At 45.7% G+C, this 26350-nt stretch overlaps 1 protein-coding gene across 3 annotated transcripts in view; it reads left to right on the forward strand.

The window, feature by feature from the left end:
- ROR1 (receptor tyrosine kinase like orphan receptor 1) overlaps window positions 1–26350 on the forward strand; it is a 374358-nt gene that overhangs the window by 201150 nt on the left and 146858 nt on the right. For 2 of the 3 annotated variants that reach the window (XM_058538215.1, XM_058538216.1), the window contains exon 2: window positions 14527–14598. In XM_058538215.1, coding sequence (XP_058394198.1) covers window positions 14527–14598 — 72 coding nt within the window. Of the gene's footprint in view, window positions 1–14526; window positions 14599–17718; window positions 17896–26350 lie in introns of all 3 variants that reach the window. The other variant, XM_058538217.1, reaches the window with a different exon arrangement.

Below are 26350 nucleotides of genomic sequence, written 5' to 3' on the forward strand. Positions count from 1 at the left end.
ACTCTTCCCCCACTCTGATGCCAGGCTCTTCCTCTGGGGTCCCATAACACGCTGGGCACCTCGAGAGAAACACTCACATGAAGGAGGAATCATTGAGAACTCTTTTTTTTTAACTCTCCCATTTTGCACATAATATAAAAATTTTAAAGTACAAAAGGATATATAGTAAAAAGTAAGTCTCCTTCTCACCCCTAACTTGCAGCCCCCTAGTTCCCCTCCTCAGATGTAGACACTTCCCAGTTTTTGTGTATCCCTTTACAGCTATTTATACATATACATATATATAAATAAGAATATATATTTATATGTATATACAGTATATGCATGCATATACATATATATAATGTATTATACATACCCGTAAATATAAGAACACACACAGCATTTTTTTCTTTTTATATAAATGATATCTTCTATATACATGATCAATACTTTGCTTTTTTTTTTTTTTTATAACCTAAGGATACATTTTGGTGATTTTTTCCCAAATCAATACATACAGAGCTTCTTTATTCTTTATGACAGTTGCATTGTGTTCCATTGTAAATTTTGAGTAGCTTGTTATTAATTTAACCAGTCCCTCTGTTGCTAAACAAGTACGTTATTTCCAGTCTTTTTCTGTTGTCAACAATACTGCATTGAAAATCTTGTATAAATATCATTTCATACATATTTGAGGACATCTGTAAGATAAATTCCTAGAAATGGAATTGTGGTTTACAGGGTATTTGTATTTAAAATTTTCATAGATGTTGCCAAGTTGTACCAATTTATATTCCTACCAATATGTGGATCCCTCTTTCCTCATATCCCTTTCAATATAGTGAATTATCAAGCTCTTTTTTAATTTCTAATTTGATTGAGGGAAAATGACATGTCTTTGACAATTTACATTTCTTATATTATCAGTCAGCTTATGTTTTCATATGTTTAAGAATGACATATATTTCTTTATCTGCAAATTATCTTATTCATTTCCTTTGCCTACTCATCTATTGCATTCTTGGATTTTTCTTTCTTCTCTGTAGGAGCTTTCGCTGACTACAGTATGGCAGCTAGCCCTTTGCCTTTTGAGTTGTGCTAAGTTTTTCTTCCCAGTTTCTCGTTTGTCTTTTGATATTATTTTTGCTTTTTCCCTTGTAGAATATTTTTAATACAATCAGATTTATCATCTTTCTTTTTATGGCTTTTAGATTTTGTGTCAAACTTTGAAAAGCTCTTTCCACTCCAAGATTGCTAAATAAATTTCTCCCACGTGCTGAGGATACACTTGCTTGATGGGGACCTTGAAAGCTTGTGGGGAAGGCCTGCAGAAGAGGGAGGCCTTCTAGTGGATGACGTCACAGCATGGGCCCTCGACTGCACACTCGGAGAGAGGTGTGAAACAGAACCCATCGGGTTACTTATTACTCTCATAGCGATATAACATATATAACATAACAACCAATGATTGTTCCACCAGCGTATATATTCCCCCATATACCTTGGTCGTCCCTGACTGGAAATGGATGCCCACATTCCAAATGGGGAAGGTGTACACCTTCTCTGAGCAGAGCAGCTATGAAGGACATTCTCTTATCAGTGGAGATCAAGTAGCCCATCGTGGCAGGTGACACATGAGCGAGCAGGCTGCCCCATCCATCCTGTGCACGATAGCGTTGGTGGTTCCTGTTTGCTGCAGTCGACAAGCAGAGCCTCCTGAAATGCTGCCGTCTGACAGCCCGGGAGGAGGAATAGCCCTCCCTTTTCAAAGAGGGGCTCTTTGGTGAATCCAAAGCACGGTCTTGCATTGTTGTGAAAAGTTCCTATGCCTGCAGCCACAAATCCCGAGGCTGCTTAACTGCTGCAGGTAGAACTACATTTCAGGTGCAGATACCGACACCCGCGAGCCAACTCGAGATGTTCCCATCAGGCTTGAAAACAGTCTTGGCAGATTGATGGTGGAAGAGAATAGTCACAAAATAAACTATATGCAAAATTAGTTTTCCTTCTGGTAAGAGAATGAATGAAAAGTACATTGCACGAGGGAGTGACCAAATTGCCAACTTCGAACAGCGGTTGCTGGTAGTTGAGCTCTGTGTTTATGGATGCAGGAATATCATTCCTTCCAGATCATTGTGTGAAAAAGATCCTGTGCTTTTGCATCTCTTAAATCTGGTCAAATGAGCTACCAACACACGATCCTGTGGACCAGTGTGGCTCACTCTGGTAGGTGGGTCTCCATCCTGCTTCACAGTAACAAAAGGAAGCTCCTCCCCCATTTGTCTCTTGCCTTTAGTTTCTCAAACTTATTTCTGAATGCACAAGAATATTTGAAATTTCGTCAGTTTATTTAGTGGAAAAACTGTGAGCTTTGGAATCAGAAAGATTGGATTCGAATCCTGGCTTTTTCACTTTACGGCTTTAGGGTAGTTCCTAACCTCTGTAAGCCTTAGTGTTCTCATCTGTAAATGGGTATCTATTACCTACAAATAATACTATATAACAAACAACCCCAAAACTTAGTGACCAAAACCAGCAAGCCTTTATTGAGTCAGTGTGTTGGCTGGTGGTTCTTTGGTCTGGACTGGCCGAGTTGATCTCGGTGCATTCTGTTAGGCAAAGCAAGTCACAGAGGCCAGCCCAGATTCAAAGTGGGGAAGTAGACTCCAGCTCTTCTTGGGAAGAGCTGCAAAAAGGTGTGGGTATGGGGGGGGAATGAATTGTGGCCATTTTGCAAGCTACCCCACTACTTTATACGAATAAATGGGTTAATATATGGAGAGTGCAGCTATTGTATCACCCACACATTCGGGAAACATTTGTTGAAGGCCTACTCTATGCATAATGCAACAATTGATGCTGTGAGTAATGCAGAGGTAAGGGAGACCTCATCCCTAGCCTTGAGAAGCACAAAATCTTAGTAAAGAAGTACACTCAAGCAATTGTAGGTCACCTTACAAAGTGTAAAGTGTTTTAAGAGAGGAACAGATCAAACTTTATGGATCTCAGAAGAGGGAGAGATGAAACTAAGAGGCTCTGGGAAGGGATTCTGGTCCCAAATTACGCTCTGCTTAATGTTTCCCTCTATTTAATTTTAATTATTGATCTCCCCAGGCTATCAATAATGACATGGTACAGGAAACCCTGTCCAGACGGGCAAAGCATTTTAAACTGGAGCAATTTGAGGCAAATTAACTATTTGACAATTGCAGTCATCCAGATCCTACGCGCCTGGGCTAATAGGGCTGGAGCAAAATCATCTCACTATCATGCAGGATAATAGTAATCCTCCCAAATTTACCTCTCTGATTAAAATAATTTCCACTAATCCAGGAGTCCCTCAATCCCATTAACTTAAAGACTTGGTTTCCAGGGACAGCCAGAAGGTATAAATTATGCTTTCAAGTGACTTTTTTTCTGAAAATCATTGTTTTTAAAATTTTTACTCCTCACTCTCTGGAACTTTGAAATGATTGAATTAACTGCATCCTAGAGGGGATTAGGAAAAAACACACCTTAAAACTGGGGAAAAGGCTTCACCAGCCTGTAAGAGAGAGGCTGCTCGGGGCTGGGTTGAGGTTGGGGAGACGGCTGTTCCGTTCTCCCGTCCGTGATGACATGCCGGGGACCTCAGGCAAGTTCTCTGGCCAAGTCTGGGTTTCTTCAGCTCCAACCAGGCTATGATTATCTCGGGCCTGATCCTTCACATGTGGAGTCATGAGCTAATGTCTGTTCTGTGTACAGACTTTCTTGAAAGGAAAAGTGCTACCTAAGTACAAGGTACTTGTGTTACTGTAAGGTGCTTGGAATCTTAATAGCTTTTTCAACTACGTCCAGAGTGGGCTTCCCTTTGTAAATGCTCTAAGTGGCCGAGAATCAAAGCTGAAAAGAGTTTTGTTTCTCTCTCCTTCCGTGCCTAGAGCAGGATGATGGCACGGTTTTAGAGTGTGCCCAATTTGCCGGTTTGGTGGAGAGCTCCATAAACATGACATTCCCAGCCATTGAGAGCCCATAAAACATAGATACTGGTTGAGACAACACTGCCCTGCTCTTTACAGGATGACAATTTTCCTCCTAAAAGTCTAATTGGCTAAATCGTTGGTCAACCAATTAAGAGAACCTTCAAGTTAAACATAAATACTTGCCTCTGAAAGACACTCAAGAACTACCAATTTTGTTCTTGGTTCATATTCATTGAGCTGTCTCACTATTGAGGTTGCTGACCACTTTGGAATTTTATGACAAAAACAAGAGTTAAGTTTTAGTCTGCCAACTCCCTTTCCCCTAGATTCTTAAATTACATTAAACTTCCCAGTGCGTTTAAACCTTTTCGTGTTTTTCATTTTTCTGCAGGCATATCATCATTTGAGTTTTCCTAAACGGGTGGTTTGTAGAGGACCGGTGCTCAGCTGGTTATGTAAGACTCGCTTGGGGAGAGTGAGTAGTTTAGGGATAAGGGTCCAAGAATCTGTGTTTGTTTAATGTGCTCCCCAGCTGGGTTCGGGAATCACTGCATTAAAATCCCTTCAAGCTGTATCTATAGTAAGTAAAAAAATCTTTATGGAATAGTGCTAGCTGCTGCTTTGCTGATGGCTTACCATTTGCTGGGCGCTGAGCTCGTCTCTGAACATTTTCCTAGTTAATCCTCATCACAGTCCTGCAAGATCGTTACTATTATGCCCATTTTATGAATGAGAAACTGAGGTTTAGATTGTGGAGTAAGTTGCGCAAGGTCATAAGCTGGTCTGTGACAGAGCTGGGAACTGAACATGTCTGACCCTAAAGTCAGCACGACACCGTTCATCCCTCTGCTACACTAGCCCGTTCCAGGCTCATGTAGAAACCAGGCAGGACACAAAGGAAGCGGAGACGTGAGCCCTGCCCTCGAGGAGTTTACTGTCTAATCAGAACGAAAGGAAGAGCACTTACTCACTGATGACCAAAGGACACGTGGACCGTAGAATTAGTGCAAATTGTAAAGTAGAAAATTAAAGTAATTCCAGTTTTTTTGTCTTTTCTGTAAAAAACTGAATATCACTGAATTAGAAGATTTATTCTATTTTCCTATTGAACTGCGTGGTTGTTTTGCTGTGATTTAAACATAGCTTAAAACAGAAGTATCCTTTCTGAGGTTCAAACATGAGAAAGATTTTATTGGTGTCAGCGTTACACTGTTTCAAGCAGATGAAATTCGTGCATTGAATGTTCTGTTTTGTATATTCTATTTCCTCCTTGGTCTGGCAGGAGCAGGAGCAGGAGCCATTTAACCTGTGCCTAGGACCATGTTGAATGGACAGTTATTTTCTGTCTTTGCAGAGCCAAGTGTGAATTTGAGAGGTAAAAGGAACTGGAAATCTAGAACCTCTTAGGTTAGACTGGCCCTCCATCCCAGCAGATGTTTATGTTGCTAAGGAGAGGAAAGCACGGGAGACCCAGGCCTGGCAGAAGGCTCGCTTTAGCAAGTGTCCAGGGCTAGATCCAGACCGCTAACCCTGGAGAGGGGTTCTCTGTTTCCAGCAGAAGACTCCTGTTAGAGCCGGGTTCTGCCGGCCGGGGCAGGTGTGTGATCATGGCAGGTGAAGACATACCCACTGTAGAGTTCTCAGCTCTGTGTTCACTTTTTGCAGAAATAATCTTGTTTTATTCAAAGGAGGAGCTTAGATTATCCAGGCTTCTTGGCTGGCTCTAAACACCTGGCTCTCCATAAACCACAGAAGTTTCGACACCCAAACCTGTGGTCAGGAGAGGATCCTCCAAGACTGTGCTAGGTGCCTTTACCCCCACCCCACCTGCACCCCGTACCCAGCATTCATCATACTCTGTTTTAGTTGTCTGTTTACTTCTCTGCATCCCTACCACGCATGAGCTCCATGAGGTAAGGGACGGTCTTCATTTTGTTCACCGTTACATCCCAGCACCTACCTAGCACTTAGCTAGAACAGAGCAGGTGCCCAATAAATATTTGTTGAATGGAAGGATGGAGGGATGAATCAGTGAACAAATGAATGAGCATAACAACATTTAACTCCAGCTGAAAGTGAGGCGTTTTTAAAGAAATCCTTTGTGACCGTCTAGTTTTCCAAACTGTATGCTAACACTCTATGGCTTTAGGGAACACCCAGCACAGCCTAACTTCATTCGCATTGTGTATAGGACTTAACCAAGACTCTATTTGTTTGGCGAGAGTCAAGAATAAACTCCCAGGCTGTCATGGAATTGCAGCTAGGAGAGCATCTTTCTTGGGTCTCTTGTTTCATTTGAGTGACAGGGGACTTTGAATTGACTGGAGACAATTACAACGTAATAGACTTTCATTATAAAATGTATTCTAGAATATGAAATGAAAGTGTGGTGGGCCATACAGAGGGGGAAATTAAATGGCAAACCCCAGAAGACAAAGACATTACACAGCAGGATGAGTAAGAAGGAAAAACTGCCAGGAGGTGCTTTTGAGGGGAAAAGCGTATAAAGAAGAGCAGTCAAGTGGAAACCAGAAGACAAGAGTGAGGTTTGTTGATGTCATTGGAAATCGGAGGTGTCTGCAGTGTCCCAAAGGAAGTGACAGGAAGCCTCTGAAGGGAGATGAGACCGGTTTCTGAGTGAAGCATTGGTCAGCACGCTTCCCTCTTCTCTTTGCTCTGTCTTTGCCAACTTGTTCTGAAGCCAGAAATAAACCACATCTTTTGCTGCACTAAGCATCCATTGGGTCTGGGGGCACCATGGGTGAATGAGAGAGTGCTGCCTTTGGGTCCATTCCTTTGAATGTCTCCTTGGGAAGACCAAGATTTGAGACATTTTGAAAGTTCTCTCAGGACTTGGCACTGGCCCTAAGAAGATCCTGCCTCCTCGCTAACTAGCTGAGATGTGTCCTTTTGGTCTTTAAGGAAAAAATGAAAAAAAATAGAAGCCCCTGGATTTTGAAATTATTGTCTGTTTACCTCTTGGAAAAAGTTGTTACTGTGCAATTGAGTATGAGCATTGATGAGTGATTTGCACTTCCCTTCACGTGCCAAGGGGCCTCCTCTCAGATGAGTACAATCTTTCCTACTCCCTAATCCTTTGGGGTTCCCCCTCCCCAAACTGGAGGATGTACTATCCCTCAGTGCTGCCTTGGGACCCTCTGGTTACCTCTGTTATACCTCTTATTACATGTTTATTTTTAGAGTCAAGGCTTATTTAACATTTTCAACATATTTTCCAATTTATTTGCTTATTATTACTTCTTGCATACAACTCCTTCCTTCTATACTCAGCTTACTTCTTACTGAAGTAAAGAAGTTAGCACAAAAGGCTGTGAGTGGGTTTATAACAGTTTTATTTTTAATAGACAGAAAATGGAAACAACCAAATGTCTGAGGTGAATGGTAAACCAGGTATGGTACATCCATACTATAGAATACTACTCAGCAGTAAAAAAGAACAAGCCGTTGGTGCACACAACACATCGGGTGGATCTCAAGGGCACTGTGTGAGTCTGTTTGTATAACATTCCTTTTTTTTTCTTGTGGGGAGATCAGCACTGAGCTAACATCTGCCAATCTTGCTCTTTTTGCTGAGGAAGACTGGCCCTGGGCCAACATCCATGCCCATCTTCCTCCACTTTATATGGGACGCTGCCACAGCATGGCTTGACAAGTGCTGCATCAGTGCCAGCCCGGGATCCGAACCGGCGAACCCCGGGCCGCCGCAGCGGAGCGTGCGCACTTAACCACTTGCACCACTGGGCCAGCCCCTGTATAACATTCTTGAAACAACAAAATTATAGAGATGGGGAACAGATTAGTGGTTGCCCGGGGTTAGGAATGGTTGGCAGGAGGGGGAAGGGTGTGACTAAAGGGGCAGCATGAGGGAGATCTTTGTGGTGATGACATAGTTCTTCATCTCCGTTACGGTGGTGGTTCTATGACTACACATGTGATGAAATGACATGGAACTGTACGCACACATTGTAACAATGTCAAATTCCTGGTTTTCTGATGTTGTACCATGATTCTATAAGCTGTAACCATGGAGAAACTGCATGAAGGGTACATTGGACCTCCCTGGTCTTTACACACGCCTTTCATTCCTCGTGGAGACGTTCCCTCCCCAACCCCCGAGTCCTGGGTGGACTGCAAGGGTCCTAGCAGCTTCTCTGGGCCATTGGGGAAGGTGTTTCCAGTCTCTTCCCGCGGATGGGGCAGCTCTCCCAGGCTCTAGTAAAGGCTTTAGGCAAGAACTCAGATCTCCCTCTGGCCATGTCGTTGGTTTTCAAATGAGCTTTGAAACTGCAGCCCCAGCCCAGAGGGACTGTGTTTATAAGCACCTTCTGCATCAGCTCCTCTTCTGTTCTCTTTCTTTTAGGCACCTGAGAATGTCCTTTTCTTTCAGTCTCAGCTATGCATTCTATTTTTTGTTGGGATATTTTATTCAGCTCTCTTGGTGTTTGCAGCCTGGTTGGGGTATGGTGGGAAGAATGACTTGTGGGGTAAGGAGGCCATTTCTGTCAGTTTCTGTTGTTGCCCAGTCATACTTGCACAGTTATGTTCCTGTGCTCCTCTCCCACTAGACTGCAAGTTCTTGAGAAATGTCAGGGACCAGGGCAAGCTTTTTCATCCCAGTTCTTAGACATAGAAAGTGCTAGTACACATGTGTATTGAATGAATGAGTGAGTGAGTGAGTGACTCTCTTGAGTTCCATGGAAGAGAGCCCAAGTATGATAGTTTTTAGCTAAGACAGTTTCCAAGCCTTTTTATTCACTTTGCGACACTCTGTGTCATTGTGGTACATTGTGTAGCATAATTCCTTTAAATAAAGGAACCACGTGTGATTTGTGATAGGCAATTCAACAGATTTAAAGAAGGAAATGTTTCCAAAGGAAAAAAAAAAGCATTTAAGTGTGATTCAAGAAGTACTTCCTCTCTTCCCTTTGTGTCCCCCACTATCCCTTTTGCGTTTTAGAATTAGGAAACCAAGCATTGGTGGGGGAGGAGGTGGCCTCTGGTGCTGGTTCTCAAACTACGTTCTGCAGAGTTTAGAGGTCCCGGGGGTCCTCCGGGGCTGAAGGGGGCTCAAGCAGGGGAGCAAGTGAGCACGTCTCCCAGCCCCATCCTCCGTTTGGCTCCCCTTGGAGACACTCGGGCTCTGCCGTCAGACTGTCTGGGTTTGGTCGTAATTCCCACCCCCACCCCAACAAGCTGAGTACACAGTGCCTGAATACCTCTGCCTCAGGTTCTTCAGCCTTAAAATGGAGCTAGTCATGGTGCCTGCCTCACAGGATTGTTGAGGAGAGCTCTGAGCACGAGCAGAGCCTCTCAGACACGGAGAACACCAGGACAGCTTTTTTGTTTTGTTTTGCAATTCCCTCTGTATAAAAATGTGAATAACACCACAAATTTTGGTGTATTTAAAACTTTTCTTCAACAAATTAATGGCTTCACCACGTGCACTGTAACTGTGCACAGTAACAAAGTCACTACAGGTTTTATTTAAAAACATGGTTTCGTGGAGCCGTATAGGTCGTGTAGTGGGTGGCTGAGCAGCGGTTAAGGTTGCAGGATTGTGCCCTCTTCCGTCTCTGTGACTGTACTGGTCACTTCATTCAAAGAGTGCATCAGGTGTCCAGAGTGGAGGTCACTGAGGATGATGAGGTCCTGGTGGGCGCTGAGCACAGAAATTCCCCACTCCTGACTGTCCCTCACAGGGTGAGGGAGGCTCTAACTTCCCTCTCTCCTCAGGAAGTAAGCTGAGGCCCCAGAGTGGAGGGCCCTCCTGCAGGAGCCTGGGTGTGGGGTGATTGTGAACCCAGGCCCGGAGCAGCGCCCGGGCTGCCTGCTGCTTGTGCTGTTGGGGAAGGTGGTCCACCTGCCCCTCCAAGGAGAGCAGACTGGTACTTTCCCCAACAGGCGCCGTCGGCGAAGCTGGCTCACCTGGCTGTGGGCTTCTCCTCCACTGAGGCACTGGAGATAGGAGCGGACCAAGGCTGAGAGCGTCCCCAGATATGTCTAAATGCCACTGCACACAGAGAACTCGAGCCATCAGCACGCCCCCCCCCCGCCCCCCGCCCCAAAATGATCACGAACAGGAGCCTTCTTTCACCACAGAAGAAAGTGTGCTACTTGTGTGTGCCTGACCCTGGCTGTTTGGAAGTTCCTTATGTGTCTCTCTGACTCAGCCTCTGAGGGTACATATCACATCTTAGGGGCGCAAACGGACGTAAAAGGAGCTCGGGGAGGAGGCAGCATGCGTTTCCTTCTAAGCTGTTCCTAAGGCTTGGCTCCCTCTTAGAATTTCTGTGACTTTGGCCAAGTGTCCTGACTGCTGTGGGCCTCACTTTCTTCATCTGTAAGATGAGGAGATTGGACCACATAAGAGGCTTCAAGAATGTTTATTTAAAGACTTTTCCACATCACCTGAATATGTAAAACAGGGAAATGTGGAGTTGTTCCTGTTGAACGAGGGTCTAGAGCCTTGTGCTCTTGTCCTCCAGACCCCCACATGCTCCAGTGGCCCCCTACAGAGATAGTCCCAAATCCTCCAATGCCCCCCTACAAGGATACCCCCACGAAATCCTATGGATCCAAAGAACACAGTTTGATAAATAAGTCCTGGGCTCTACGGCCCACCTAGATACAACATTCTCGGACTCAGTGACTCTGGTCACAAAAGGCGCTGGGGCAGCCCCTTGTTCCCTCACACGTGGCCTGTGACCACTAGGCTGGCCACTAGTCTCGTGAGTATTCTGGTCTGTGCCTGTGTAGCCTCAAGTGTCACTGGATCGGGATACAGGATGTGGCATGGCTGGTTGCTTCTTGGAAGAGCGTCCACATCCTGTGAACATTGGGTCTCTACCTGCCAACTGCTGAGATGAACCAGGAATCCTTTCAGAGAGCACAGGCTTTTATCAACGAGGAGGATTCAAGGCTTATTTTTTTTTCCTTCTCTCCAAATAACACTCCCACTGTTCGGGCTTAAATACCAAAACCTTATGGTTTGCAGAATCAGTGCCAAAAAGTCAATCATCAGTGAAGCTGCTAAGATAATAGCTCCTATTGATCAAATCGGGAGAAGAATGGTTTGCCCTCCTGCAGAGGTCGGGAAAGATAAAGGCTGGGGTTTTCTAAAACATGCTTGATTTGCCTCAATTGGCTAAGAACACATAAAAACACTTATGTTCTTAGAGAACTGGTGACCAATTCAGGAAAACCTCACAAAATGAAAAGATCGGCCTGGATTAGTAAGGCATGCAGAATCTAGAGTCTTTCGAAGGCCTGGCGAAGGCGTTGTTTCAAACCCAGGCAGTGACCTTGCAGCTCACCGGAGTGTGTCCACGTCGACGATGGCTGCTGTCTGCCCTACGGGGCAGAGGGGAAGGCACGAAAGGTCTCGAGGGTCCACTCTATGCCGGGCACCGTGCAAGACCCTTTTGGTCCAGTATCTAGTTTAATCCTTACCACAGTCCTGTGAGATGGCTTTTATTGTCCCCATTTTACAGATGAGAAAATAAAGGTCAAAAGATGTTAAGTAACTTACTCATGACCCCAAAATTAGGTAGGTGGCAGAAATTAGTATTTTAATCTAGGTGTGTATTTCCATTAAATATTCTACTATCTTCTAATTGGCACATATATATTAGTGTGCTATTACCACAATAGTTTTACGCAAAGAGAGGTTGCTAGTCTGGTATTAAATATACTTGGAAATATCTCACCTTTGGCGTGATGAGGGGGATGGGAGAGGAGTGGAATCTGTCAGTGGAGATCCCACAGGGTCAGAGCTGGAGGTCGTGTCTCTCTAAAGCCGCTGCTGACCCCCAGTCAATGGAGCTCAAGCTGAAATGAGCTCAGGTTTCTCACTTAAGTTCAGCCTTCCTTTCAGGGGAAAAAAAAAGCTTATAAAACATCATTTTTTGAGGGAGTGTTACTAATATTAAACTTTTCACATAAAATTATCACCCTTTCTCTTAAAAAATGTGGCCTTGGAAGATAATACTTTTCAGGGAGGTTATTCATATTTTAAAATATTTTATCTGTTTTTATTATCGTTTTATCTGAGAAGCTGAACATGTGGTCATCTACAGGAATAGATCTTGAGTCTGAGAACAAAATTCCTCAGAATCATCAGTCACTTCATGGCTCGTGAGTTGAAATTGTCTTTGCTGTAGCCTGAGAGCCGAGTGGTAATTAGTGTCTGGGGACACGTGGGGAGCAGTTCCACTGTTAGCAGTGCCAAGGACCTATTCATTTGTCGCTGGTCCCAAATTATACTCAATCAGCAATTCAAACTCAGGTTAGAAAAACCAAGTGACATAGAGCTAACTTTCTATAAAATTAATACTGTAAAATGAAACCTGTATTTCTGGCAGTCTAACTGTGAGCAGCAGTAAGATGAAGCTATGAAAATATTGAATGTAAATGCTGTCAGGATCCACCTTAATCCCCCGCCTCCCCAGCCTGGCCGCTGTGCCTGAAATGCCGCCGTGGCCACCATGCTGCCATTCCCAAGCTCCCTGAGGTCTGGGTGTTGGAGTGCTCCGTGGGCCTTTTTATAAGGCGAGCCACAGTAGTCCATAATACTGCAAACAAGGGACCATTATTCAAGGAGCCACAGTGGGTGGCAGCAGCGTGGGGCTCAGAGCCGAGTTGCAGTTGGAGTCTTATCTGGAGGGGCCCGAACTGTAGACAATAAGCTCTTCTGGAGAAGTCACCTGCATGAAATACCCATTCCAGAACAAGAAGTTGATAACAGAGGCACTGCCTTCTGCTGCGGTTTTGGGTTCACCATTTTTCCTACTTGGGTAAATTTTTTTTGGTTTCATATTTTGGAATTTTGTGTGTTGTAGGATCCCAGCCATACTGCTCGTCTGACTTCAGTTCCCCTTGAAAGAATCGATGCTGTTTTGGGTTCAGGGTGTAGAAGGTGACTGGGGCCATTTGGGGTGGGGAGGGTATGTGTGGTTGGTCTGCTTTCTTTCCCACCCGCTTCTAGGACAGGGAAAGAGGCCCGCCACAGAGCTTGGCACAAACCAAGCAACTTTTGTCTCTGCCGTGTGCGGCAGGTCGATCGGAGACCCAGCAGACAAACTAGAAGTAGGCCTCTGCAAGGTCTCAGTGGGTAAACGTCCTGTCCTCGGCAAGGCTCCCTGACGATGGTGTGTGGCTCCTATGGCCGTGTGCCAGACAGTGTCATCAGTAAATAAGGAAATGTAGAAAGTGTGCTTATCCAGGTGAAAAGGTGAAGCCAGAGAGAGGTGAGGTGACAAGCAAGTCATGTTTCAGAGGCTTGAGTTCTAGGCAGCGAGGGCTGCTAGGTGGTGTGTGGGCCGTAGGCAGACCTGGATTTGAATCCCAATTCTTCCACTTACTAAAGTTCACCTTGTGTTCCAACTCAGATGCATTTCTGGTGGCTACCTAGAGCACAGATTTAATAGACAAAAAGGGCCACAATTGATTAATGATGTCTGCACCAGATGGAAGGCAGGAGAATTGACTGCATGGTGCCATATATCTAACGACCTGGCCTCTGGCCTCTCAGACCCTGCCCAGCACTAAAGTTCTGTAATACAGTGGAAGTGTGTGTGTGTGTGTGTCTGTGTGTGTGTGTGTCTGTGTGTGTGTGTGTGTGTGGACATGGCCTAAGGGGAGATTAGTGCAGTCCTTTTAAAATGTGCCAGTAGGATGGTGTCATGGCTTAAATTTTCAAAAACGACAACAGAAACATCATTTGTATATTGCAGTATGTTATTAAACAGTTTTGTTTTTGTTCTTGTTTTGCTGAGGAAGATTCGCCCTGAGCTAACATCTGTGCCAATCTTCTTCTATTTTGTATGTGGGATGCCACCACAGCATAGCTGATGAGTGGTGTAGGTCTGTGCCTGGGATCCGAACCCGCAAACCCCGCCCACCAAAGTGGAGGGTGCCAAACTTAACCACTACACCACAGGCCTGGTCCAAAACAGTTTTTGTGTGTATTATATGAACAGTTTCATAGTGTATCATGCCCTATAGATTGTTGATTTGCGTATTTGCTTTAATTTATGGTGGTTTTGGAAATTATCTTTTAGGTTTAATTATCACAAATGACTGTCATCTGTCTTGACGTAAAGTTTCAACATAGAGAAATGCTCTCTTAGTAGAAATGCTGTCAATTCACAAACATGAATGAAATCAACGGCAGGAGCCATGTTCTTATTTTTCATGGGAAGACTACTGGGCTGTATTAGTCTGAGATGGGTTTTCTAACAAGAAAAGGAAGAGTTTATGTTTGGTCATTTCTGCACGTTTGGTATTCCCTTCATGAAATATTTGTATTTTAATTTTCAAGTCCGTGTTTTAAAGAAAGAAGTCTCCAGGTCTGGCCTGCGAGTTGTACCTCTGGGTAGCCCTGTAATGCAGGCGCCTCTGCCTGGCAAGCAGAGCAGGCATTCCGACCTAACAAGCTGTGGGCTGCGTGGTCTCTCTCAGAAGGGAGGGCCTTCGGAAATCTCCTGTAATGCTTCTAACAGCCCATAAGTTACTATATTTAATATTGCCCTTGTCTCTCTCCCCTCCCTCTCTTTCTTTTCAGAAACGGAGTTGTCCGTCACTGCTGAGTTAGTGCCTACCTCATCGTGGAACGTTTCAAGTGAGCTCGACAAAGGTACACAGTGGGGACACGCTGGGGGGCTCGAGGGGAGGCGCGAAACTTCGTTTTTAGTCCTGGCACAGCCTCCTTTGAAATCAACTGCTTTTTATATCACTAGAAGGAGATGGGGCCAAAATAAATTCCCTGCTTACTTTGTGATCATTTAACATTTAATTACCTGGAATTCTATTATTTCTGGAGAGTTTTTTTTCCTCTTTCCTTTCCCTTCTTCTCTAAAATGTTCCACATGGTAAAAATGCTTCAAGATGTGAAATGGGGTCGTTTCTGACCTTCCTGACACTGCATCTAGTGGATCTTATTTAGGGGATTTGATTCTGCCTGAGCCAGGATTGATCAGAGCTGTTGGCTGGTGACCTCTTACAGTGAGTATTTGATGTGCTGTCAGGGTTCAGGGCAGGGCACCTGGAATGTTTGTAATTGCCTGTGCATACAGATGGCAGCTTCCTGTGTGCACGTGGGGAACAGGTTCCTGCCATGAGGTTGTGTCGTGTTGATTAAGCCCCACCATACGCTAAGCTGGCTGCTCCTTGGGGATCCTCTGTTCTGGTATGGTAAAGCAGGATACACTCGGCCCCTGTGATTGGCTCATCCTACCTTTCCAGCCTGATTTCTCTTTGGTCCCCTTTACACCCCTCTCTGCATCTCCAGCCAAGTTTCTATTTCTTCTCACAGATCCTGTGCTTTCCAGCCTCTCTGCTGTTGTCTGAGCTCTTCTTCTCACCTGGACTGGACTGTCCTACCTTCCTTGCCAATACCCATTCCTCTCCTTTCTCCAGGGCAACAAATGACTTCTCCTTCAAGTCCGAGCGTCAGGTCTGCATTAGCCACAGTCTTGTCTAACCCTCAGCAGGAAGTGCCTTTCTCTGTTCTTCTCTGGGCATGTTCTATGTTAAATCACGGTGATTTACATACCTGTCTATCTTGCCTTAAACCTGGGCATTCTTTGTGGGTAGTTTATCTATCTTGTTCTTTTTTTTTCTTCTGTCTCCATCACAAAATCTAGCACAGACTCTTGTTCATAGGAAATCCTCAATAAATACGTGTGGAATGATGAGGCACGCCACATCTAGGGCCATGTACGAATGGGCCACATCCATATATATGTGTGCAAACACTCCCATTCAACGATCGTGTTGAGTTTATGCTTTAGTTCAGGCGTGAGTCTGGGCTCTGGGATTATAGTGATACAAGAAACCCAAAGTCTTTGTCAAAACTGCCTTTTATGCTCAGCTCTCCGTCTTCCCGTCTGTTCACTGGGAGCTGTATATCTTCTCTGAGGAGGAAGAACTTTTTACAGTCATGGGCGAAGTCCTTTGGCTAGTTATGCTTCGTTAGGCATTTTCGGGTGGCAGGATGAGGTGAGATTTCAACTGAAATCAAAGGATATTCAGGATAATTTTTTTTATTGTCAAATTTGATCTAGACATTCTTTGACTAATTAAGGATTAAAAAAGGGACTGCGTGTTATTCCTCTCCATCTACAGCACCAAGCACAACGCCTAGGAGGCAGTAGATTTTCAACAAATATTTATGGATCTTTTTTAATGGGAAAGAAGAAATAAAGCACACTAAATGTTAACTTCGTGCCTACTCTGTGCTGAGCTCTGTACCAGGGGCTTTCAAGTGTGTGAACTTGATGGAGAAGCTCCTTACGGCGCCAACAGAAAAATTATCTCATTGCACACTGCATGTTATCGATCAGGTTCCAGTTATGGCTAAAGAAGGAGATCAGTGTGTGCTAAATCGGCAGCAGAGCCACCAGTGAGGAACGTGGCTGGCCACACTTCGAGTTTCCTCCAGACCAGCACTGTAATTAGCAGCGGTTGCCCTTCAAGACAGAAGTAGTATCAAGAGTAGTGAGCCTGCTGGCCAAAACGCTGGGCTAAGGCAGGCCCCAGATTCCTTTGTTTGTTCCGCACGGCCTTCCAGAGAGCATGGGTAGCTTTCCAGGGATCCTTGGTGTATTCTTTCTCTAGAAGATGATTAGTGTATGGTCTTTAATTCCCATTTAGAATGAAAGAGAAAGCTGATTAATTCACTTATTCGTTGTTTATTGATCAAATCTTTATTGCTTCCTGCTCTGGTCTGGGCATTGTCTGAAGAATCAGAATTGAAAGATGAATCAGACGAAGGTCCCTGTCCTCCATGAACTCAGAGCCTAGAGGGGAAGACTGATATCTAATGGCATAATCAAAAGCTTCTGGTCAGTTTGATAGATTGAGCTATCCAAGGACATTCCCCCCAATCACAGAGAGATGCTGGTGGAAATATACAATGAAAAAAAAATCCATTGCCAGCTGCCAGAAATGAAGAGCAAGCTCAATGACAGAGCAATGATCATGAGAAGGAATTAAACAAAAAGTCCTATGAAAATATGGGAAGTGTGTATGGCTGTTAGGAGCTGGAGTTTCAGTATCCCGGGGGGATGAGAGCTGAGGCCGTAGGAAACAAACCCCCTGCACAGGCTGTCCGTGAGGAGTGACTGGCCTGAGCATGAAAGGAGGAAAATTCTGCTGGGATCTGGTATGGAAGTCTATCAACCACTGTGGGCCATTGGGGTCACCCGTGAGAAATCAAACCTCAACCTGCACTATACGAGGGTATGGGGTGGGGTTATTCTTGTGTGGTGCCCGAGCCACAAACCTCGAAGATAACGTAAAAATTTGGTCTGGAATTGATTAAACTATGAGACCCTCACAGGGGACAACCTAAAACCAGGTCGTAGAGATGTCTCAACATCCCAGTGCATGTGGTTCTCCCACCAAAAACAAAATGAAAAAAAATCAAAACCACAACAGCAGCAAACTCCTGCTGATGTTAAGTTTACTTTTAAATATTATAGTGCATGCGAGAGAGGGGGGAAAGAAGCCACTGTTAGTGAGAGTCAGCAGACAAACACCTGGAGAAGTTTATATCTTAGAAACTAAAGACAATAGAGCAATTGGAGAGAGTAGATATGTTTCAAATGTTTCACGGTGACAGAGGGAATAGAAACCATAGAGGAAGTACAGGGTAATATGACAAAAAAGTGGACATTTTAAAAGAACTAAATAGAATTCTAGAATTGAAAAATAGAATTATAGAAATTAAAAATTCATCCAATGGTTTAAACAGTGGCTGCACTGAGCTGAAGAGAGAAATGGTGACTGGAAGATAGATCTGAGATGATATGGTGGTTAAGAGAATGGACCTGGAGCCAAGGGGACTGAGTTTGAATCCTGACTCTACTGACTCAGACTGTCTGACTTTGGGCAAGCCATTCAACCCGTCTGTGCTTTGGTCTTCTCATTGGTAAGATGAGATAATAAAAGTACCTACCTTATATGGTTGTTGTGAAAATGGGTCTGGCTAGCAAATCTGATAAACTAATTGGAGAATAAGAAGTAACAGTGGTTTTTGGTTAATATGGTTATGACTTGGGTTTGATAGTAAAATCATCATAGGTACTTGGGCAGGCTTGGAAGAAAAGTGTATTTTAGTATTGGAGTGGAGAATTCAGAGCCTGTAAATCAGGCCTTGTCAGCAGCTACCCACTCTGGCCTTCCACCCCTAAGTGTCCCCACACAAGCGCCACACTTAGCTTGGTGAACAAGGTTCTCCATGGTCTTACCCTTGCACCCATACTTTGTACTCCATTTATTTCAACAACCTGCCTCCAATTCCCTGGATTTGTCCTTCTACTTCCAGTCTCTATGACTTTGTTCATGCCCTGTCTTATGATTGGATTGTCCTTAACCCCATTCCTCACTTAGCTGACTTCTTTACTTCAGCATCACCTTAAAGCCTCCCTCACTCCCTTGTTCCCACAGTGCTCCCAATGGGCATAGTGCTGAGTAAGACAAGTGATATTCCTGCTCTGGTGGACCTTGCATTCTAGAGGGAGGATAGACAGTAAATGAATCCTTTCATCAATCCCATTGACCATATCCCAAAATATTTCATATGTGAAGTACCATATCACCCCTTGTCTATCTTGATCAGAATCCTTACCACGCTGTATTGAAATTTGCCCGGCTCACTTATCTGTTGGCATGCTCTTACTGCCCAACACAATGCCTGGGTGTAGCAGAAACCATGATGTTAAGTTGTATGAGTTCAAATGCCACCTGAGCCAATTCATGTCTGCTGCATGTGAATATCTACTAGGTGTGAGGCCCTTGCTAAGCGTGCTCCATGCATCATTTGAATTCACACCACCCTGGGTGGTAGGACAGATAGGCATCACTGGTGAGTGGCAGTGCCAGGATTCCCATGGGTCCTCCAGTCCAAGTCCAGGGATCCAGCGTATCCAACATGGCGGCTGATGACACTGTCTCCCTGGCATTCATATCCCTCCTCCTGTGGGGCAAGTTCCCTCACGTGGAGAAGCAGTAAGATAACACCCACCACTTGGTATGCTTTGAGGCCTTCCTCTTCACCCAGCGGCTCTGTCCCACCCTCAATCCCACCCTGGCTCCCAGCCTCACTCAGGTCCTGGTTTTCTGTGAAACATGTCCAGTCAGTGGCATTAAACAGTTACCTGTTTATCCTTTCCAACAGGAAATGAAGTTTAAAAGGGACAAGGCCACCCGGGAAGAGCTGTTGAAAGCTACTATTGATGGGGCATGGCGGTAATTTCTGAAACAAATGCTCAGAACCAAGTACCTCCTAAAATAAATGCATCTACAGGGGCTCAACCTCAGCTTCCTTGGGGGGTTTGGGGTGGGTTGTGATGAGGGCCTCTTTCCCCTTCTTCCATCTTCAGTCACATGAGGTCTCAGAGGTTCTCTATAGAAAGCCAAATGTTTCTTTTGGAGAAAGGACTGGAAATTGCACCCGTAGGTAGCAGAAAGGGAGGGCGCCTACTTAAAAAAATAGTGAGGCCTGCTTCCAACTGCAAACAGTTCTCTGTGCTGACAGACTAGATTTGGGGGTATTTTTGTCCTGGTTTGCTTTTTTTAAATGGAGAGCTGGCTTCCGCTACCAGCTTGGAACCTTTACACATAGTAGGGAGTGTACAGCGTGGCTCTTAGGAGCAGGGGCCCTGCAGTTCCTCTGACTCTGAGCTCCTATTTTCCCCTGTGGAGGTGCTGGGACCCATCACCTAACGTTGTGTTCCCGGCCAACAAACACACCTGTGGGTCGCACTTGTGCCATAGGATGGCTGCTCGCATGGTCACGGTAGACAGATACGTGCTGGCCTCGGCTCCTTGGCCCACCTCTTCCCTGAGAAGGTCACCGTCAAGGGCTGTGACCAGGTTCTCTGGTTCAGGAGTGGTTGCTTCCTCTTGTCCTCTCTCTCTGTTACCTGATCTGTCCTTGGCCCATAAAGAGTCTATTTAAATGGTACTGACTGGCCTGTAGCTTGGAGCTTGATTCACAGCTAGTCTGAATGGGATAGCTGAGCCCTTTCCTTGTGCTCCTAAGTGTATGTACTTGGAGCAGTGGCAGTGGGTGAAGGGGCAAGGTAGGGATGGACTGCATCAGGAGCCTTGGTACTTGGCAAGCTAGAGAACCATCCTCCTGGGACTGGGGTCTCTGAGAGCTTACCCATCCTTCTGTTCCATCTTCAAAACTGGTAGCTGGCGGAGGAACTTCTGGTGGAATTCCTGGGTAGCCATGTGGTGTGACAGCCCATGTTTAGCAGGTTAGCCCTAAGTGACATTGTCCTAATCCTGATAGCATCCTTTTCTTTAAAGGACTGATAGCATCCCACACCATCAACGACAGAAGCACTTGGAGCCTCTGTAACCTCAAGTTTCCTTTTCGCCTCTGGAAAATGGGAGAAGTGATGTGACTGCAGAGGGTTGTTGTAAGGGTTACATCAGGTCGAAGCCCCATCACAGTCCCCAACACCAACAAGTGTTCATTTCTGGTAGTTCTCTTGCCTCCCCTCCTTATTCCCAAGGGGAGGGAGGGATGATTCGGGGAAAGGGCTCTTGACAAGGAAGCTTGGTGCTAGTCCCAGCTCAAGTCCACCACCAGGTCAGTGACCTGTCGGTTAGGCTCTGGGCCCCTGTGAGAGGGAGGTATCCACCCTGGTTCTGGCTGCCTTACCCAGTGAGACTGGAGTGCTGCGTGGTCCAGTTCCAGAGCCACTGGCCACCCGTGAAATATGGCTGGTCCAAAATGAGATCAGCATAAGTGTGAGACGCAAGCTGGCTTTCAAAGGAGTAGTATGAAAACAGCACGTACCATATCTTATTAATAATGTTTATGTGGATTACATGTAGAAATGATAATTTTTCATACATTGAATTAAGTGAAATATATAATTAAAATGAATTTTCCCTGACCCTCTGCGATGTGGCTACTGAACAATTTAAAATGACATGGGTCACTTGCATTATATTCCTATTCAAAGATGCTGCTCTAATGAAACAACAGCTGGAACCACAGATACATCTCCTGATCTGTGTGACCTCCTCACAGCATGAGGAGGTGTTCTCAGATTTATCCCGGCTTTAAAGTTCTAGGAACTACTTTTGATGAAAATAAATTTTTCTAAAACTGATCATGTGTTTGTGTATAATGCTTAAAAATATATGAAGTACTTTATGTGTAACAGATTATCATTACTGATTATAATCTGATCGTTACCTCTCAGAGAAAGGCAATATTGAGCACAATCTCTCTCCTGTGGAGGAAAATTTTGTAGGTGAGAAGTGCAAAGCGCAGAGGGATTATACTTTGATGATGATTACAGAGGACAGCAGTGGAACCACAGAGCAAGGTGGGGCATCTGGCTCTGGGCAGTAGCTGGGTACGAGCACACAGGCCCTCACAAGCCAGCGTTGCCTCCATCCCTTAAACCCCACCTTGCCCTGTCTTCCCCTGCAGGCCACGCACCAGCCACGCTGGCTTCCTTTAGGCTCCCCCAAGTCGGGCTCTTTCCAGACCAAGGGCATCTTGATATGCTGTTCCTTCTACCCAGAATCCTCTTTCTCTTGCTTTTCCCCTCCCTCAGCTCTTAGCAATGGTCATTTTCTCAGATAAGGTTTTCCTGACCATCTGAAATTAGTTTCCTTTTCCTTTATAGTGATTAAAAAAAGTAAATCCAGTCTAGGCCTGGAAACGGTGAGAAATACACCTTGTAGGAAAGCAGGGAGCTTCCTGCTGGCTCTGCCGTGTCTTCTTTGTCCCTCGCTAACAATGTGCTCTTGGTCCCTTTGCCTGGAACCCAGCGCGGAAGCATGTGACGTGGGAACCAGGTCCCCTTCAGCCCAGCTGCTCTCTCCAGGACTCTTGTGAATCCTCTTTACTTGACAGGTCTATTCACTTTAGGGAAAGGAACCTCCAAGACGAGGGCTGTGGAATCCTGTCATAAAATAGAGGGAAACCAACCCTTTATGGTCAATCTTGAGCCTTCAAAGCCTGCTCAATGGGAGGGGTTTGCCACTGGGCACCAGCGCTGGCATGGAGGGGGTCGGCCTCACTGCTCGGTGGTCTTTCCAGCCAGGCGTCCCAGCTCCTGCTCAGCACCAGTCCCTCCTCAGCCCTCCCTCTCCTCCATGTGCTGCTGTCCATGGGGCCTTCAGCTTAGAGGCGAGGCCCCAGGGTGTCCACAAAAGGCCACCTTGGCTGCGTGAGGAGCACAGGGCTCCCGATCCCCAACAACCACCGCCCGGTCGAGACAGAGGAGGAGTCGAGCCGGCTTAGACACGTTTATGCTCCTGTTTTTACCGTTTAGAATCTGGATAGAAATTTATTTACCTCCTGTCGTGGGTCTCAGGTTCCTTCCTCCCTTGGTACCATTTTTGGTAATTCCTGGCAAAGGCAAGGCACAATCTTGGACTCGTAAACAGTCAGGAAGCAGCAGAGAAAGCGTTTCATGGCTCTCCCAGGCCGGCTTCGTCCCTGCCATCTCAGTTTGGACTTAAACCTGCCCGCTGAGAGAACCTCCCTGTGCACCCACTGCAGAAATGGCTTTGAGTTTGGCCCCAAGATGCTTCTACAAACTGCGGACTGGGCCCCTGCTCACAGCGATGGAAAGCCTTGGTAGTCCTGGGCCTATGGCTTTGGTCAACTCTTGCTCAAAGACTCCAGGGACTTGTGGACTTAGAGGCCTCTGGCCGAGGGAGGGAGACGAGATCCTACACTGTGCTCTGCCGTCTGGCTGGGCCTCAGCTCCGCTGCTCTCGCTCCCCTCCTGCTTGCTATGCTCCAGAACCAAACTGCCCATCGTCCCCATCCTATTTCAGGACCCTGTGCCAACGCTGCTGTCTGGTCTGATGAGAGTACCCTCCCCAAGCTCTTGTTGTCCTTAAAGACATGGTTCAGACCTCACCACTTCCAAGAAGCATCTCCTGATTGCACCTTCCCCCATACGTAATCGTGCCTCACGCTGTGGGGGACGTGGGGATGTTGGGACGTGGCTGTGCCCCACCACACTGCTGGGTGAGGCTTTCTTTCATGTATGTTCTCCCTCTCCTCCCCTCTTGTTCCTTCATCCAAGAAATATTCATTCAGTATCTTCTTCATTTCAAGCAAAGCCCTCACGCATCCCGTTCCAGCAGGAGGGTCAGCCAGGAAGAGCACCTGGAGGGTGCCTTGAGAACGGCTTGCCAGGCTGTCAACTTCCTGAGATCAGGAATTATGTCTTGGGGCCAGCCCGGTGGCATAGCAGTTAAGTTCATGCATCCTGCTTTAGTGGCCTGGGGTTCGCCAGTTCAGATCCTGGGCACGGACCTACTCACTGCTCATCAAGCCATGCTGAGGAGGCGTCCCATTTAGAAGAGCTACAACTCTACAATTATGATACACAACTGTGTACTGGGGCTTTGGGGAGAAAAAAGAGGACGATTGTCAGCAGATGTTAGCTCAAGGCCAGTCTTCCTCAAAAAAAAAAAAAAAAGAAGAAGGAATTATGTCTTACTGATGCATCCCTGCAGCTCCAACTCTAGTGTAGGTGTTTGAGTAAATAAATAAATGAGTGAGTGGGGAAAGTCAGAACAGAGGGTGGAACAATGCTCTGGAGTGGTTGTTCTCAGACTTGGAGGGGGTCAGACTCACCTGAAGAGACTGGACCCTGAGCCTCTGTAGTTTTACCAGCTTCCCAGATGATGCTCCTTCCCACCAGAGTTTGAGAACCACTGATAGGGCAGCAGGTCCTAACCACAGCCCTGCTGCAATCACCTGGAAAGTTTGAAAGACGCCCCCCCCCACAATGCCTGGGGCTGTTCTCCACCCCTCCACCCCCCACTCCTGTTCTGATTTCATTGCTCTAGTCAGTCTGTGATTTGAGGGGTTTTAAAGCTCTCCAGGTGATTTTAGTATACAACCAAGTTTGAGAACCCCTATTTTAGAGTTCTTCTAGGCTAATCTGCCCTGCGGTCAACTCTTTCCGGAACATTCTAACAAGTGATTTGTCCAAGTACAGATGCTTGGAACTTTCTCCATTTCTGTCCTTAATTTTCTTGGGTAATAGAGAAAAGAACTGGGCTTGGAGCGAGAATTCCTGGTTTGTATTTAAGCTCTGTGGCCAACTGAGGTTCTTGAGAATTGAAATTTAGTTTTGTTTTTTTTTTTTCCATTTGTAAAATGGGGGCAAATACAGTCTCCCAGGGTTGTTGTGAGTAGCAAATGTAATGACATGGCTAAGAGGGACGAGCTCAGGTCCCAGCCCTGAATAAATAAATATACAGATAGATTGATATTGATGTTGATATTGACATGCTTTTTAAAATGTCTGAATGAGTTGGCATAGCTCCATCACTTTTTCTCTTTGGCCATCGGGAATTATACTTCCCTGTCTCGTGAAATAATACAGCTATTAATAGCTACCATATATTGACAAATTTTTATGTGCCATGAACCTCATAATAATTCTAAGGGATAGTATGTCCATTTTATAGATGAAAAAACCAAGCCTGAGAGAAATGTAATAGGCTGAATGGTGGACCCAAAAAAGATAAGGCCTTGTCCTAATCCCCAGAACCTATGAACTTTACCTTATTTGGAAAGAGTGTTTGCAGATGTCATTAAATAAGACTCTTAAGATGAGATCATTCTGCATTATCTGGGTGGGCCCTAAGTGCCTACAGGTATCCTTATAAGATAGTGGCAGAAGGAGATTTCCTACAGATCCACAGAAGAGAAGGTGATGTGAAGATGGAGGCAGAGATTAGAGTGTGCAGCCGCCAGCCCAGGAATGCCGGGGCAGCCCCCAGAAACTGGCAGAGGCCAGGAATGGATTCTCCCTTTGAGGCCCCAGACGGAGCATGGTCCTGCCAGATTTTGGACTTCCAGCCTCCAGAACCATGAGAGAATAAATTTCTATTGTTTTAAGCCATCAAGTTTGTAGTTATTTGTTACAGCAGCATCAGGAAACTAATGAAAGCAATTTCAGCAATTTGCCCAAAGTCACAAAGAGATGCATTCAAACCCGTGTCCTTGGCCAATATATTATGTTGCCTTCCAACTGGATAGAAATTTGTAATAAAATGCCTTAGATTCATTTACTCAACAAGTGTTTATTGAGTGCCTACCATGGACAAGGCTTTATGCTGGGGTCTGAAGATGCAACAAGGAACATGACAGAACGGTCCTGCCCTCAGATACTCTACAAATTAGTGGGAGAGAGAGAGAGATGTTAATTAATCCCACAGAGACACATATGCTAAAAATAATTCAATTGCAGCAATGATAGGTGCCTTAAAGGAGAAGTATGAAAGCATACCTGTATGAAAACAGACTGTTACCCTGGAACCAAGGATGCTCACATCCTCCCTGGCGAGGCCCAGCTAATAGCCGTCTGAGGTGGGGTCAGCCCTTCATTTTCTCTGTCCTGTTTCCTGGGAGCTTACCTGCCTACAACTCCATTTCAGCCCTCCCGACCTTGCAGGAGAAGTTAGTCCACAGACAGGGCAGGACTGTTGTTTGGGGTAAGGACCCACAATCGGAGGGAGGCATAAGGCCTTCAGCGGCAGTGAGCTCTGCAACCCATTACAGGCATCATTATGAGGCAATGGAGTGTGGGGAGCCTGCTCCTTAGACAAGGTTGGAAATTTTTGCATTCCTGTGCCAGGCAAGATTTCCTGTGGGGCCATGAGAAGCTCACTAATCATCTCGTTAGTTCCAAGCGATCTTACTTCAGGGCAGTTCCTGTCAAGGCCCCATGCTTAAATATCTCTGTGCCTGGGTTTATTCCATCACATGCTTCATTTGCTTTGAAAAAACGCCCCGAGCCTTCGCTGGTCCAGCAGCCTAGGCGGCTCGACTCAGCACGTCTTCAGAGGCTCCTCGCTCTGCCCTCCATTGCTGCAACAACAACAAACTTATTTTCTGACCATTTTCTGCAAAAGATTCCAATTTTTGTGGGCCCTGAGACAGAGCTGACTAAGTGTAGCCATTGGAAGGTGGTTGTGCGGGATTCAGACTGACTGACGAGAATCTCCTATGCACGGCCTTTGTCTTCTGAGCTCAGAAAGCTGTGTCTTCCCCGGAGATCCTTCTGGGTCTCTAATTCCAATCCTTTCCCCAACACTACATCCACTCATTCATTCAACAGTTATTTATTGAGTGCCAACTGTGTACCAGGCTCAGTACTAAAGATACAGCAGTGAAGACACAGAATTCCTCTCTCCTGAGCCTCACTCTCTGGTGGAGTCAGCAAATCTCTGGTGGGAAATACTATTCTGGCTGAACTTCTCGGATGCCTGTTCTGTCCCAGGCGCCGTACTGGACCCTTCACTCGCAAAACCATCCTGTTTAATGTGCCATAAAATCAGTGGGAGGTCGGTGCTCTTGTGTCCATTTTAGAGCCAGG

The sequence above is a fragment of the Diceros bicornis genome, chromosome 4 (assembly GCF_020826845.1).
Source record: "Diceros bicornis minor isolate mBicDic1 chromosome 4, mDicBic1.mat.cur, whole genome shotgun sequence".
NCBI lineage: Eukaryota > Metazoa > Chordata > Mammalia > Perissodactyla > Rhinocerotidae > Diceros > Diceros bicornis.